Source organism: Girardinichthys multiradiatus, chromosome 15 (assembly GCF_021462225.1).
Source record: "Girardinichthys multiradiatus isolate DD_20200921_A chromosome 15, DD_fGirMul_XY1, whole genome shotgun sequence".
NCBI lineage: Eukaryota > Metazoa > Chordata > Actinopteri > Cyprinodontiformes > Goodeidae > Girardinichthys > Girardinichthys multiradiatus.
Genome location: NC_061808.1, coordinates 19880137 through 19895369, shown reverse-complemented (window position 1 = coordinate 19895369; position 15233 = coordinate 19880137). Strand labels below are relative to the sequence as shown.

At 37.6% G+C, this 15233-nt stretch overlaps 1 protein-coding gene across 2 annotated transcripts; it reads right to left on the bottom strand.

The window, feature by feature from the left end:
* Positions 1-1335: 1335 nt before the first annotated feature.
* Positions 1336-14962, bottom strand: sh3bgrl2 (SH3 domain binding glutamate-rich protein like 2). 2 transcript variants are annotated; one of them, XM_047387203.1, is made up of 4 exons: positions 14690-14962; positions 7464-7649; positions 2965-3049; positions 1336-2444 (listed from the first exon to the last, which is right to left on the bottom strand). In XM_047387203.1, the coding sequence occupies exons 1-4, from the start codon at positions 14732-14734 to the stop codon at positions 2353-2355; spliced, it is 408 nt and encodes a 135-aa protein (XP_047243159.1). In that variant the 5' UTR covers positions 14735-14962; the 3' UTR covers positions 1336-2352. The 2 variants fall into 2 exon arrangements, with proteins under 2 accessions (XP_047243159.1, XP_047243158.1); XM_047387202.1 differs by having other exon boundaries at positions 2969-3049; positions 14690-14954.
* Positions 14963-15233: the final 271 nt, after the last annotated feature.

Below are 15233 nucleotides of genomic sequence, written 5' to 3'. Positions count from 1 at the left end.
GAACTGGTATGCAAGTATTGGACAAATGTAATATAGAGAAGGATAATGTCTTTGTATGTTTTGGAGATGCAGACATCTACTGCTCAGAGTGGAGAAACTGATGACAGGAAACTCTAAGTTGTGCAACCTAAAGATTTGCCCTTTATAAAAGACTGGAAAGAAAAGAGTCATTGTTGAAAGAAAGTCATATGAAATTCTGCTTCCAGTTTATCACAAGTCATAGGAGACACAGCAAATGAAGAAGGTGGAAGAAGGCACTCTGGTGGAACATTTTGGCCTCATAAACTGCTCCGCCTGGTGGACAAATAACACTGCACATCACCCTGAACAAACCATCCCTTGACAGAAGAGTGGTAATGGCATCGTCATGCTATGGGGATGCTTTTGTTCAGCAGGGATATGGAAGCTTGTCAGAATTGATGGGGGACATGGATGAAGGTAAATACAAAACTATCCTGGAAGAAAATATGTTATAGGCTGCAAATTGCTTGAGACAGGGGTGGAGGTTAACCTTCCAGCAGGACAGCAACTCTGAAACATCAGTGTGTCATTCTTGCCTTGATGGGAATGAGTAAGACATTCTGGATATAGATGTGCTGGTAGAGACCTCAGCTAGGCTTGCAGCTGTAACCGTAACAACAGATGATTCAACAAAGTACTGACTAAGGGGTGCTGAGCACCAATATGAGTGACACTTTCAGATTCATGTTGGTAAAGACTTTTTAAAACCATTATTTTTCTCCCACTTCACTCTTATGGGGAACTTTATGTTAATCTGTCTCCCAAAATTTTAACGAAATACATTAAAATTTGTTGTTTTAATGTGACACATTTGTCAGGCAGCATATGCTCTGGTGGTCTCTCTTTAAAACAGCCACACTAAGGTTCTTCCACAGTGTAGTGATCTCCTTTCACCAACTCAATCTTATTTGTCATGCCTTTGAAAGATTTTTGATTTAGGTTTTGTAATTGTAATTGGTTATCAATCTTTTTTGTGCTGATCTCTGTTACCAAGTAAAACAATTTTTAAATAGTACATTGAAAGCTAATTTAAAAATAATGTAACCTGCAATCATGCAAAATAACCTTTACAGTAATATATGATTTAAGTACATTTCTCATGAGCTTGTTACAAGCAGAAACCAAAATCAATAAAGACAGAGAAACAGAAAGGTCAGTGCTATATAAAGGTACATTTAGCCACTTTGTGGTACAGCAGACCTGTTCATCACAGTTAACAAAAATTTACAGTCCTCTAATAATGCAACAAAGGAGACAAATCAGCAAAATTCTGAATATCTTTGCATCAAATTGTGCCAGTAATGCTACATTTGATTAGTGAAAATAATATATTTATTCACTCATGATGACAATACACTGAAGAGAAAATGCTTGCCTTGTGTCAGCACAGTGTTACGATCAAAACATAATTTATTAGAGAAATATGGAAGTGTTCTTGAGAGTAAACATCGATAAAAGACTGAAAGACATTGAAAGTTAGAGTTATACTTAATGACATGTATAGCACAAAGATAGCAGTCTGTCCACACTGGCGTGTGTGTTTACTTCAACATTTGGCAGTGGGGAGAGAAGGTAAAACACAAGCTGTCAAAATAACTGGAGCACCTAATCCGAGAATTAAAATGATCCATACAGCCTTTGTTTGTCTCCTCTCTGTAGCAAAATGCAGCTACAATAGAACAGAACAGTCAAAGGCAAAGTACCAGAGTTATCATGGGAAGGTCAAAATGAGTGCAGAGATTGACCGATGAATTCCTAGTTCAAATCATGCCAATGTACTGATTTGAAGCAAAGGAAACAAATAAAATGAAATATTAAAATGACATTTTTAATTTGATAAATGTGGATACAAATTAGTTAATTCTGACATTTACAATTCTTAGCATTTGGTCCCAACACCAATACAGTCAGGCACCCTGGCAAACCCCTGATTTGTTTTAGGCTACATTAGGTTTTCCCTTCACCCAACCAACCTTCAATAGAAGCTGCTGGCTGATGCAGACGCCAACAGCCAGTATGCACACAGATGGTCACTCATTTAAACAAGCATGTAAACAAAAACTGTGCTGCACTGATGCACCTGATCCCAGCCATTGCGTTTAGATTATATAAAAGGCCGCTGATGCAGAAGCCACTACATTGTTCTCAAGTATGCAGAGAAATGTGCTACAAGCATTGTTTTCTGGCACAGCGTGATAAACAATGCAACAAAACACAAAGTTAGTCCTCCGTGATTTAATCTCTGTAGCTGCTGCGTCAGACCCCCATCCAGTAATGGTATCAGAGAGGCAGCATCTACTAGAGCTGGTTTTTGGCAAAACTCTGGAGTTGTCACAAGAAGGGAGGTGATGCAATGCAGGAAGTTATGCACATATAAGGATATCCTGGCGATGGGACAGCAGCTTGATCTAGGACTCTGAATCCTGGAAACATGAAAAAATTCACAAATTAAGAATCCCAACATTACATACATCCCATACATACATTATTCTAGTGCCATCCATGGCAGAAACAGAAAAGAATAAAAGTGAAACCATGCTTGGATGTAAAATGTGATGTATGAATAAACAGAAAATATTTACTCCTTAAATAAATTACCACTATAATGTATCTAATGGTGTAAGAGATTTTCTTCAAAGTGCTTAAGTAATCTTCTAGGCTTGTGTTGTTGTGTTTTGGCTTAAGTTGTTATGTAATGGAGAAAGCAGAGAGGAGCACTAAATCTTGATGACCTGTGGATAACTGTAGTATTACTTCTTTCCCCCCAGGCAAATAAAAATAAATAGCTGATGCCTATGAAACACCAGAGAAGAATTTGTGGAGTCAAAAGCTGCTGTAATGTTTGAGAGTGTTGACCAATTTGGGAAGTAGATCGCCACCCACACTGACTGATTTACAGTACACCACGGAGAGCAATATATTTCATTGTGTATGAACATAAACTTACTGTCAGATTGGGTGGAGAACTGAGCCCAAGGAATGCAAACACAGTGTTGTTCTCCTTTGATTGGAAGAAATCTTCGTAGTCCTGAGAAGGTGGAAGGACAAAATGTTCATAATAAGTGAAATGTGAATTTCTTTTTCTAAATGTTTGAAAGATTTTTGTTTCAGTCTTAGCAAGGAGACCCTCACGCTTTCCTTACAGTATAATTTACCCAGCAGGGCACCGCAGAGTAATGTTGGATTCCCTTGGCCTATGAGAGTGATGGCAGGCAGAGCAGATAATCTGCCCCATCCATGAAATTGGATTACAAGGGGATTTCAGAGTTGCGTGCAATCTGAGATGAGGGCATAAACTGGCACAACCTAACTGTTCAAACCCATTCACTAACACAGATATGGATAAGGGTAAACATCATCAGTTTTTAGAGCAAAAACTCGTCAAGACACATAAAGCCTGGATCAGTGACTTCCTCACCAACAGGGCCCAGGTGGTGAGGATAGGAAAACACATCTGCCCCACTGATCCTCAGCACCGGCACGCTACAGGGTTGCCTTCTCAGCCCTGCACTCTACTCTATTCACATGCAACTGCTCTACTCTTGTAACAAACAACTGCTCTGCAGTTGTTTTGTGAAACAACAAATGATTTTGTAGTTTGCGGACGACACCACTGTGGTGGGTCTCATATCTAACAATGATGAGACCCACTACAGAGAAAAGGTCCAAAATCTGACCCAGTGGTGCTCCAGGAACAACCTCATCCTGAACACCAGCAAGACCAAGGAAGTGATAGTGGATTACAGAAGGTCCAGGAAGACTGAACATGCTCTTCTCTCCATGCAAGGGGAGGTGGTGGTACATGTGGACAGCTTAAAGTTCCTGGGCATTCACATTTCATCTGACCTCTTCTGGACTGAGAACACCTACCACCTTGTGAAGAAGGCTCAACGACTTCTCTTCTTTTTCAGAAAGCTGAAACAGACTGGACTCTCTACTCAGCTGCTCACAAACTTTTACAGGGCCACAATTGAAAGCATCCTGTGCCTCAGTTGGACAGTGTGGTATAGGAGCTGCACGGCACAGGAGAGAAAGGACTTAGCACGAGTGGTAAGGATAGCACAAGGGCTTGTGGGATATCATTTACCGGATCTGGACTCGATAAAGCGCTATACAGGTTCAGGCCATTTACAATTTACCATTTCCCAGAGAGAGTTTCTTTCTCAAAGTTGACCCCTGTAGGCAGACAGTAAATATCCTTGTTGAAAATCCAACAAACCACCAGCCCATCTTATAAACTGTTTCAGCACATGCCGCACTTCATGTAAATACTACATCTCACATTCCATGTACATATGTTCTCTTTTTCTATAGGTGTTTCATTATGCAAAATTTAATTATGGTGACATAATGGGAATAAAGACTCCTGAATGCAACTACCTGTATATTGCTGTAAACAGAAAACTTATTGATGACAAATACTTTTAATGAGAATAATGCTGAATGTACTGTTAATGTGGCCTCTTAGTGGCAACACAGAAAAGGATGGATTTGGAGTACTTTATATGAAAAAAAATGGCTGTACATACACGGTAAATGGCCTGAACTTATATAGCGCTTTTTCAGTCATACTGACGACTCGAAGCATTTTACACTAGAGCCACGTTCACCCAATCATACTCACAAACACACACATTCACAACTTTCAGATTGCACTCTCCCACTGACCCACAGTTGCCTCCATACATACATGCACATACTGTTCCCCTTATCCTTATTTTATTTCCTTTAAGCTTTATATATTTATACTTAATGTCTGTATGCTGTGAGTGCTTAAAACTGAAGTCAAATTCCTTGTTTGTGCACACAATCCTGGCCAATAAAACCGATTTGTATTCTGAAATAGGGTGGACTTCTCACACACCAAAAACAATGTCACTGTTTGAAACACATTGCCCAAGGAACAGTATATGTTGCAAATAGACTCTTGGTTTGAAAGGAAGAAACAACTCTGAGGGACAGGGACCCTATGGGGAGCTCACTGGAGAGATGTTGGTGAGTATTATGTTTTTCCAGGAAGAAAATGTGCTGTTTCAGCATTTTTACTTTTATGTAACAGTCTCTAAGTATAAAATATCATAAATGACATCAACAGCTTGTGTCATAAGATTACAACTTGTTATTTTTATTGTTCATCCTGTCTGTTTATCCATTAACATTTCAGGCCAAACTAATTGTTGTCAGGCTTATAAAGTTTTAATGGAACGACAGACTGTGTCCTTGGAATAACATTATGACAGCTACATTACTGTAGCGCAGTTACAGCCTTATGAGTTAAAGACAGGCTGCTTATGTGTAGAAAACCGTGACTTGCCGCCACTTCCATTCACTGCCACCATTGCCGAGGGTCCATAATATAGTAATACAGTATTATTGTGAAAACATTTGTTCACTTAAATGACGCCTGTGTGCATTATAATGACAATACAGGTCAGGGCCGGGGCAAAAATGACAACATCTACCTGACTGCTAGCAGAATTTTGGTCTTTTAAATCCCAATTTTTGTGACAAGCGGTCATTTGACCTTGTTGTGAATTACAGTCAGACTGGGCTCCTAAATCTCTGTGTAGGGTGCCGATTTGTTCTTTGAACTAATCCACTCAGACAACATTTCTCCTGTCTTCCTCCTCCTTGTTTGAAAAAATAAAAATAAAAATCACCATATAAATCTTTTCAATATAAACTCACAATGGAACTGGAGAAGCTATTATGATCTTATGATTCTTATGAATACATCATTCTTGGAGGGCCATTGTGTTGTCCTTACGTAATGTCATCACTCTTTTGCAACTTTTGGCTGCTCTCTCAGCTGCCTTGTTCTGTGCTTGCTTTCTCAGTTTTTTGCATACTGTACTGTGAAAAAATGCTTGCCCCTTTACAGATTTCTTCTATTTTTATCACATTTAAATATGTCTGAACATTAAACTAATTTTAATATTGGATAAAAATAACTTGATGAACTACAAAAAGCAGGTTTCAAATTACAATTTTATCCATTAGTGGAAAAAAGCTATCCAAAAGTAACCCGGCCCCATGTGAAAAAGTAATTGCCACCCTTTAAAAATCAAGGATTAACTGATTAAACTAAATTTTTTAAGAAGCTGTGCTCATTTCACAAACCAAACCCAGGTCTGATTATTACCCGACCTGAAAATATAATAATCAATCTTATAGAACCTCCTTGATGGCTAACATTTCTCAAAAAGCAGCACATGATCTAAATAAAACGTCAAAAACAGTAAAAAAAAAAAAACATTTTAAATGAAGTAACTGAAATCTATTAGTCTGGAAAAGGTTACGAAGCCATTTCCAAAACTTTGGCATGCCAGCGAACGAAAGTGAGAGCCGTTATCAACAGATGAAGAAAACATGCAGTAATGAAGAACCTTTCCAGGAGAAGCCAGTCAAACCAAAATTTATCCAAGTGCACATCAACAATTGAACGAGAAGGTCACAAAACAACCCAGAACAACATCTCACGCTCAGAAAACTTAACTTGCCTTACTTAAGGTCAGAGTTAAACAACAATAAGAAAGAGAGAGTGAGCAAAAATGGCATCCATGGGAGAGTATTAAGGCCAAAACACTGCTGGCCAAAAAGAACATAAAGACCCATCTCACATTTTCCAAAAAAACATTTTAAAGATCCTTGCAATTTTTTGGAAACTATTCTGTGGACTAACAAGACAAAGGTGGAAATTTTGGAATCTGTGTGTCATTTTACATCTGATGTAAAACTAGCACAGCATTTCATAAACATGGTGGTAGTGTGATGGTCTGGGGCTGCTTTACTCCTTCAGAACCTGGACGACTCGCCATCAATAATAGAATCATTAATTTTGCTGTCTACCAGAAGGTCCTGCAGGATAATGTCTAGCCATTATTACAGGACACTTAGCCCAAGCAGACTTTTGTTCTGCAGCACGACAATGATCCAAAGAACAGTAGCAAGGTTACCTCTGAATGATTAAAAAAAAACAACAAAACAACAAAAAAAAAACCAAAAACGTTTTGCAGTGGCCTAGCCAAAGTCTGGATGTAAATACAATTCAGATACTGTACTATGACCTTAAACGTGCCGTCAATACTTGGAAACTCTCCAACATAGCTAGAATAAAACATTTGTGCAAATGAGAGTTGACAAAAATTCCTCAGTGCTGACTTTAAAGACTAATTTGCAGTTATCCCAAATGATTGATGTCCCTTGCTGCTGCAACAGAGGGCACAACTAGTAATTAGGTTTAGGGGCAGTTACTTTTCCCCTGAGGGCCAGGTTGCTTTGGTTAGCTTTTTTTTCTTTATTGAATAAAATCATCATTTAAACTCTGCTGATGAATGCAACAGATACCAGTTTTAGAATCTCAGCTCACAAACCTCAAAAGTTTGCAGAACTGTTAGATAAAGTCATGATTACAAAAAAATAGAAACTGATATTCATCGTACACCACAGTAGCGGGCCTCGTTGAAGATCTGTGGAGGCAGTGGATTGCCTTTCTCCGGTTTCTTCTCCTTGGGGATGTTGCGGTACATCCAGAGCCTCTGCTCCTCCAGCATGGTAATGTCCACTTCCTGGAAGTTAATTCGATTCGCCTCCAGGAAACCCACAACTGCCTGTTGATGCTTCTTTACCTAGACAGGTAAAAAACAAAAGGAAGAGGGAACCACAATGCTGCACTTTAAAAATAATAAATAGAGACATAGTACTTAATAAAACCAATATCAGTCTAATACATGAAATTATATTACCTCATAAAACACATAAAATGAAAAATACCCCTCAGACAACTGGGGATTTACTCTCCATCTCACACAAACACATTGACATGTACACTTGAAATGCATTAACTTCATATAGACTTAATTCACAGTGGAAACATTAGGGACGATTATTAATTTATAGAAAAGTTTAGGTCTGCAATCTAAAAGCCAAGATCATTTTAGCTTGGCATAAATCTCTTTTTACTGTACATTGGTACCTTTACTATAACAAGCTCAAGAGGTTTAATAAAAGTAAAAGCTGAAATCCTCTATAGTTGTGTGCATTAGCCATAACTGCATTATACAGAACAATCAGTCTTATCCACAAACCCGAGTGAAGTACAGTTTTTACAAGTCTGCTGATAGAGTAGCACTATATGCGACAGAATAATGTTCATAGTATGAAGAAGCTGGGGATCTGGAGTGAACACAGGTGCTCCCTACAGTTCTGACCTCTGGGAGACTTAGCACATCTTAGGATGCATGACAGCATTTGTTAACTTTGTGGGAAAGAAAAATCCAAAAGGTTATATTTAGAAGAAAAGTAATCTCCCACAATTAAAATATCTATCACCAAAGGCACACGGAAAAAACACTTTAGACCTGTTTCTGCCTGAGTTGGTCTTGTTCTTCTCTTCGGTTTGAAGATGTGTTTTTCATTTACATTTATTTCGAATACCATGTCAAGCTTTGTTATACATGTTTACTTGCATTTTATTCGGTTTTGCTTTCATTCTGTTAACAATGTATCTATGTAGGTTTACAGTGACTCCCACTGTTCTAGAGTGATTTTGGCACTCATGGTTTTGTAACTCAATGACAGTGTTCCTAATTTCTACATAAAAGCCAATTACCATAAAGCAGACACTTTTATTGTCACTTTCATTGTGGTAAATTATGTAGCCATTCATATCTGTAAGTGTGTATGTGAATCTCTAGGTTGTTAAAATCGTAATCAGAGAGATCAATATTTTACCGTAACATAATTAAACATAAAATCTGTATCCAGCCTCTTAAACATGATGGTTTCAGGCTACGTTTTGTAAATCAGAAGCAGGACAGCTTTACAAAACTGATTAAACAATGATTCCTTAATCTGAGTAGTTTAAAGGGAAAATGTTTGTACGTTGGTTACTAACTGCATTTCAACCTGGAAAGACTCACATAATGGAGAAACAACATGAAGACGGTTAGAGAGTTTATTAATGAAAGATTAATTCTTTGGCGCTCGGACCCCCGAGGAAGACGTGAACGCTGAGGATGAAATGAGTTTGAATAAACAACTTATGATTATGATTAGGTACGTCTTCCCCCCTGGGATCCGATCCTGGTGGTGGTGTAGGCCCTGGTATGGAAGGAGTTGGGAGCCTATGAATTGAGAAGGGATGGAGGAGGGTCGAAGCTCAGCAGAAGAGTGGTGTCTTCCATGCAGATGAATTATAGTAGTTGGTTGGCCTGGAGCATACAGGTGTGTGTGTTACCACAATGTCAAGGTGTATAGACAAAAGCAATGAACTTAAAGCAACAACTGTCCCTTTTAACCAATCTGGGAAGGGTTTATAAGGCAAAACATTTTAAAGTTCAGTATTTTTACAGTGAGAAAGAGGGTTCACCCTAAAGTCAAACCATGCAATACTCAAATAAATGGGGAGAAAAAAACAAGAACAGCATCCTGGACTCTAAAGGTCTCAGCTAGCATGGCATATGTTCCGTACAATTTCAAAAACACTGAAAAAAGTGTGGCTTGCTTGAAATGCTTTCCAGGAGAAAGATTTTTCTCTCTAATAAGAATGTCGCATGACTTTGGTTGGCAAAGTTGCATCTCATCTCATGCCCTTTGGACACATGAAACCAAAGTAGAGATGTTTATGCATAATTCACAGCATCATATTAGACAAAAAAACAACAACAATATGCATATGAGCACAAACACCTCTTACCAATTGTCAAGCATGGTGGTGAAGGGGAACGATCTAGGCTCATTTGGCAGTTGCAAGACCAAGGTACCTTGCAACCCTTTGGAAGACAATGAACTCGTCATTATTTTAAAGACTTCTAGATTTCAACGTCAAGGTTTCGCCTAAACTGGGTCATTAGCAGAAAATGATCCCAAACACAGCAGCAAGTCCGCAGGAGAACGGGTGAAAAATGAAAGAATCTAAGTGGTGTGATGGTTCACTCAAGGTCCACACTTTTATCTGATTGAAAGACTGAGGCTGGAACATGAGAGGGGCAAACAGAGTATATTTTATTTGAGACAAATACAGATGAGTGTATTTGTTGAAGACGATGAAATAACTAATCAGTATGTGTGGTGAAGTGCAAGTATGGGAATTTATGCACATTATTCCACGGGTGGTAAGAATCATACTGGGGCTATTGTTCTTGCATAAAGACAATGAGGGATTGTTCTTTGTGGTTAGTTATAGACACAAAGAAAGTTATAGACTGCAAATAATCCGTTATCTCTTAAAAGTCCTCTTTGTCTGATAGAAATAACAGTTTTGTCTGGACCAATGAAGTCCATATGGCCAAAGGTTACATACAGAAACAGTGTTAGAAGACCACGGTGTATAAACCCTAAGGTCCGGTGAGGTGAAATGTCGGATGGCTCTAAATAATAAATGAATAAAGTACTCCTGATTGGTATCAGTAATAGTATTGGCAGAGTGGATGAATAAGCTTTTGATGATCTGTTGGTGCTTATATAATATATTGTAAAATATACAAAACACAAAAATGACCATATATTGGTGTAAATTGTTTAAGAGATTTTTTTATAATCATTAGGTCAGTGATTAAAGAAAACTAATATTTTACTTACTGACAGAAAAACAAGAAAAACCTAGTACCCAGCAAAACTATTCAAGCCCCTTGTACTTGTTTACATTTTGTCATGTTACAACCTGAAATTTCAGTGTATTTCATTAGGATTTTAGGATTATATAACAAATGTGGAACCAGTGCTTCAAGTTTGCTTTCATATCTAGAGACTACGTTTTTGACCATTCTTCTCTGCAGAATATCTCAAGCTCAGTAAGATTCCACTGTACCATTGGCTACCTGTCTAGATAGTCAATATTGGTCTTTTATGACCAAAGCTTCATCCACATTTTTACTATGCCCCTTACATGGCGTGTGGCAAAGTGAAAACAGGACAAAGGCTTTCTTTTTGCCACTCTTCCAAAAAGGCCAAATTTACAGACTTCCCAACTAATAGTTTTCTGTTCCACAGATTTTCCCACCTGAGATGCCATTTGTTAATTTAATGTCTATACTGAGATTAAATCACACACAGGCTAACTGTATTTATTTTTTAAGGTCGAACCTGTAATGTGACAAAATGTGAAAAAGTTTAAGGGATATGAATTGTTTGGAAAGGCACTGCACACTGTGCTTGAATGAAACGTCATAGGAAACATTTTTTACATTTACCATCTGATTATTTTTTATTATGAATATGACTGATATGTTGTGTCTTTAGAAAAGAAAAGGTATATTGTCCCCTCTGCCAACATTAATAATTGGGCAATATATTCAGACAAACTGGAAATGGCTTTAAAAAAAAAACAACAAAAAAAAAACTGTCTATTAGAACAGATTATGCAAATGCATTTTTTTCTGCGTGACCGTAAAACCTTCATTCAAACCAACAATTGTAAGTTTGGATTGGACTCAACACATCTTTGTAGTGAAGAGCGCAGGTTAACCTAATTTGCATCTCATCTATTCTCCGCAGGTCATTTCCGCCCTACTAATCTGCTTGTGTTAAACTGATTACGCTGTTCTGGGATCAAACTTTGGCCCTTTTACTACCCATTTGCTTTGTGATTGCCTGTTTCCATTTAATACACAATTGTGTATTTGTATTTGGGTGTTTTCCAGATTTCCTGACTTCATATTACTGCCCTCTAATTATGATCTCTTACTTCACAACCCTTACTCTTAAACCAGCGGAGGGACCCGTCCTCAGCTTTTCTTCTTTATTCAGCAACTTAAATAAGAAACATTCCGACTGAATGACACTCACATGACCTCTGCCTTGCATTAGATGACCGAAATGGTGGAGTTATTTGAGCGTACATTAATGTGCTTTGTGTGTGCAAGACAAAAAAAGAGAGAGACTCTGTGCTTTGAACATATGTGTGATAGGATTAAAAATAACTTGGTAAACATTCACAGATTGTAGAGGCCCGTTTTTAGGGGCTGAGCATGATAAAATAAATATATTACTCATCTGTACCATTACCTAACTCTTTAAGCATTTTTGCAGGAGTGTTGTTTGATGATTTTTCTGCTAACGTTCATTTCAGCTGGGTTGAAAATTAAAGCAGCTAAAAGGCCAGAGCTGCATCACACAACTCTTTCTTTATCCATTGCAACATCTAATGTTTAGAAAATTTAAGGCAAACCAGAACAATGAAATTAGTCAGTAAAATTGCTCTTTTGTAAACTTATAAAATGCATTTGTGCAGCATTCAGAGTAGATGCTGATATGAATCAGCTAAAGTGTTTAGATTCCATCCAGCAATAGATACTGCTCGTCTCTGATAGAATTACATGGGGAAAAGAACGGATTGAAAAAGGACCGCTCCCAGAGGTTCAGCAGTCAGAATGCTTTACAGATCACAGGTGGCAAATCAGAAACAGGAATAAGGTTACTGCTGAACATAAAAGGATGGAAGGGAAAAATCAGGGAACATCTTTGAGGATTTTATAGTCTTGCTCTTGATTATGCTTTCAAAACAGCATCAACATAGCAACAGACCCTAATTCTACTTTTCATTTTTTAACCTTGGTTTTTATGCAGGTTTTCAATTTGAACCATAAGAAGCTTTTTTGCCAGTAAATCGTTACACTGATGAGGATTTTTTTCTCGCTAATTTGATGCCCTCTCACTGTATGATAAGTACAAAATGAGACAGTTTGACGGTATTGCTGATTTAATAAATGATAAAAAAAAAAGAAGGCTGTCTAATTCTTATTAAAATCACAAAAGAAAGTTATTCCTATTTCTGCTAAAATAAAAATCTATTTATTGCAGTTATAATGTTATATATAAGAAATGTGTATCAATATTCTGATTTAAATGCATATACTTAAATTTAAATTTAGACTAAACACCAAATGTTTTCATTCTTGTAAGCCAGTTTACTGGCAGTGAGCTGCGACTGGTGGGGGAGGGACAACGTTTGTTGCTCCATATAGCCAGAGAAAACTATGATCACTCAGGCACTCCAGAAACCATCTGACAGAAAATTAGCAGTTTTGAAAAGTAGCTTTTAAAAATCTTATTTGAAGCTTTACATTTTGTAGTGAACTGGGAAAAATGTATTGAACCTCTATAGATTTCCTTTTTTGCTCCAATTACCTGGTTCAGTTCATCAAACCCATTTTTATGTCAGACATAGATTCCATTTGAGTTCTACTGAAATGGCTTCTTGATTGAACACGGCTGACAGTAAAGTGTAGCAAGCACGTAGAGGCAAATTAGGTTCAGTGACAAAAAAAGAAAAACATTGTTTATTTTTAACCATTTACAAAATGCAAAGTGAGCGAACCCAAACATACAGCCAAAGTCATTAAGAATCTTCAGCGTAAAGAAGAACAAGAATTACTGGAAGTGATGGTATGGCCCCCACAGAGCCCTGATCTCAGTGTCTGGGGTTGCATGAAGAGACAGAAGGATGTGAGAAAGCCTACATCCACAGACGATCTGTGATTAGTTCTCCAAGATGTTTGGAACAACCTACCAGCCGAGTTCCTTCAAAAACTGTGTGCAAGTGCACCTAGAAGAATTGATGGTGTTTTGAAGGCAAAGGGTGGTCACACCAAATATTGATTTGATTTGGATTTCTCTTTTGTTCATTCACTGCATTTTGTTGATTGATGAAAACAAATGATTATCACTTTAATTTCTGAAAGCATTCTTTGTTTACAGTATTATATATATATATATATATATATATATATATATATATATATTATAACAAAAAATTAAGGACACTTGGCATAGTGTGTGTCATAATTTGATGAAAATGCTTTTGTCTGTGAAAAGAACAGGAAGCCAGTGCCGAACCTGCCAATTGCAATGTTCTCTGGTAAATGCCAGTGCTGAGCTCCACAGTGTCAGGCAGTCAGCACAGGGCTCACTAGATGATGTTGGGCCCTTACACCACTCTCATGAAGTCTGTTTCTAAGTACTCATCCTGTTCCTCCTTGCCCAAATGACAATGACAAACTCCTAGAGTAACTGCCTGTCTCCAGGAATTTCCTCCAAGCTCTTGAGATTGTGCTGGGAGACAGAGCAAACCTTCAGGCAATGGCACAACAATGGCAAACTACTAAAAAGTTGTCCAAAAAAAATTAAGCCTCCACCTGCAAAGCCATTCCAGTTTTTGGGGTCATCTAAGTGTTGCCCCTTAGTGCACCTGTAATTAATTTCAATAACACCAAAACAGCTGACACTGATTAACAACCCCCCCTCTACTACTTAACTGAACAAATCAGAACTCCAGATGTTTAACTGGCTTGATATTATACCCTGACAAAAAAATAGCACCTTTATTTATTTTTTTTGCAGTATATATATATATATATATATATATATATATATATATATTAATAATTTTACACTCTGAATTTGTGCAATTGAACTATCGTGACTTGTTTAAATTTAGAGCCAAGAAGCTTAAATGGCATTCCTTACAATTATAAAAATAATAATAATAATATGAGACCATCTCATCTGTCAGAATAATGTCTACTTTCACTACTTCGCCACCAACAGGCGCACGTTATCGCTTACATAATTCATCATATAAGCGACAGCAAAAGGTTTTAAGATTTGCAAATGCGTTTATCTTGAATCACCTGTCAGCAAGTTTCATGACACGTCTGCAAACACTCACCGCGACAGAGCCACTTGAAGAAGCGATGTAAACCTTGATGACCATTATAATCCCAAATTATCGTCAGGCAGTCGACTAATGGTTTGTTGGTAACCAGCAACGATTTATTTGTAATTAATTTAGTTTTATTTTCCTCATAAAATGACTACAATTTGAAAACAGGCGGCACGCAGTTTCCTTCAGCAGGAAAAGCACACGCTGCATCGATATTTAAACTGAGCCATAATAAGGCAGCCAGTGACGCTGTTTGAATACATGCAGCACAGATCAAGCTGAACTTTACACTTCCGCCTGAACTTTCAAAGCAAAATACCTGAACAAAAGGGCCAAGTGGATTTCATAAGATGATTTGTTTTATTTTTGTCGTTTGTTGAATTTCACTTAGTTGCGTAAATGTTAATTTAATTTGATAGCTACAATGTAGTTCCTCAAAATATCCCATTTCTAAGAAGTTTCAATTTATTCTGAAAGGAAACCGATTGTACTGATTAGTTCCTGATTATGTTTGGCAACAGGGGAAAGTTGTTTTCTCACCTGTAAGAGG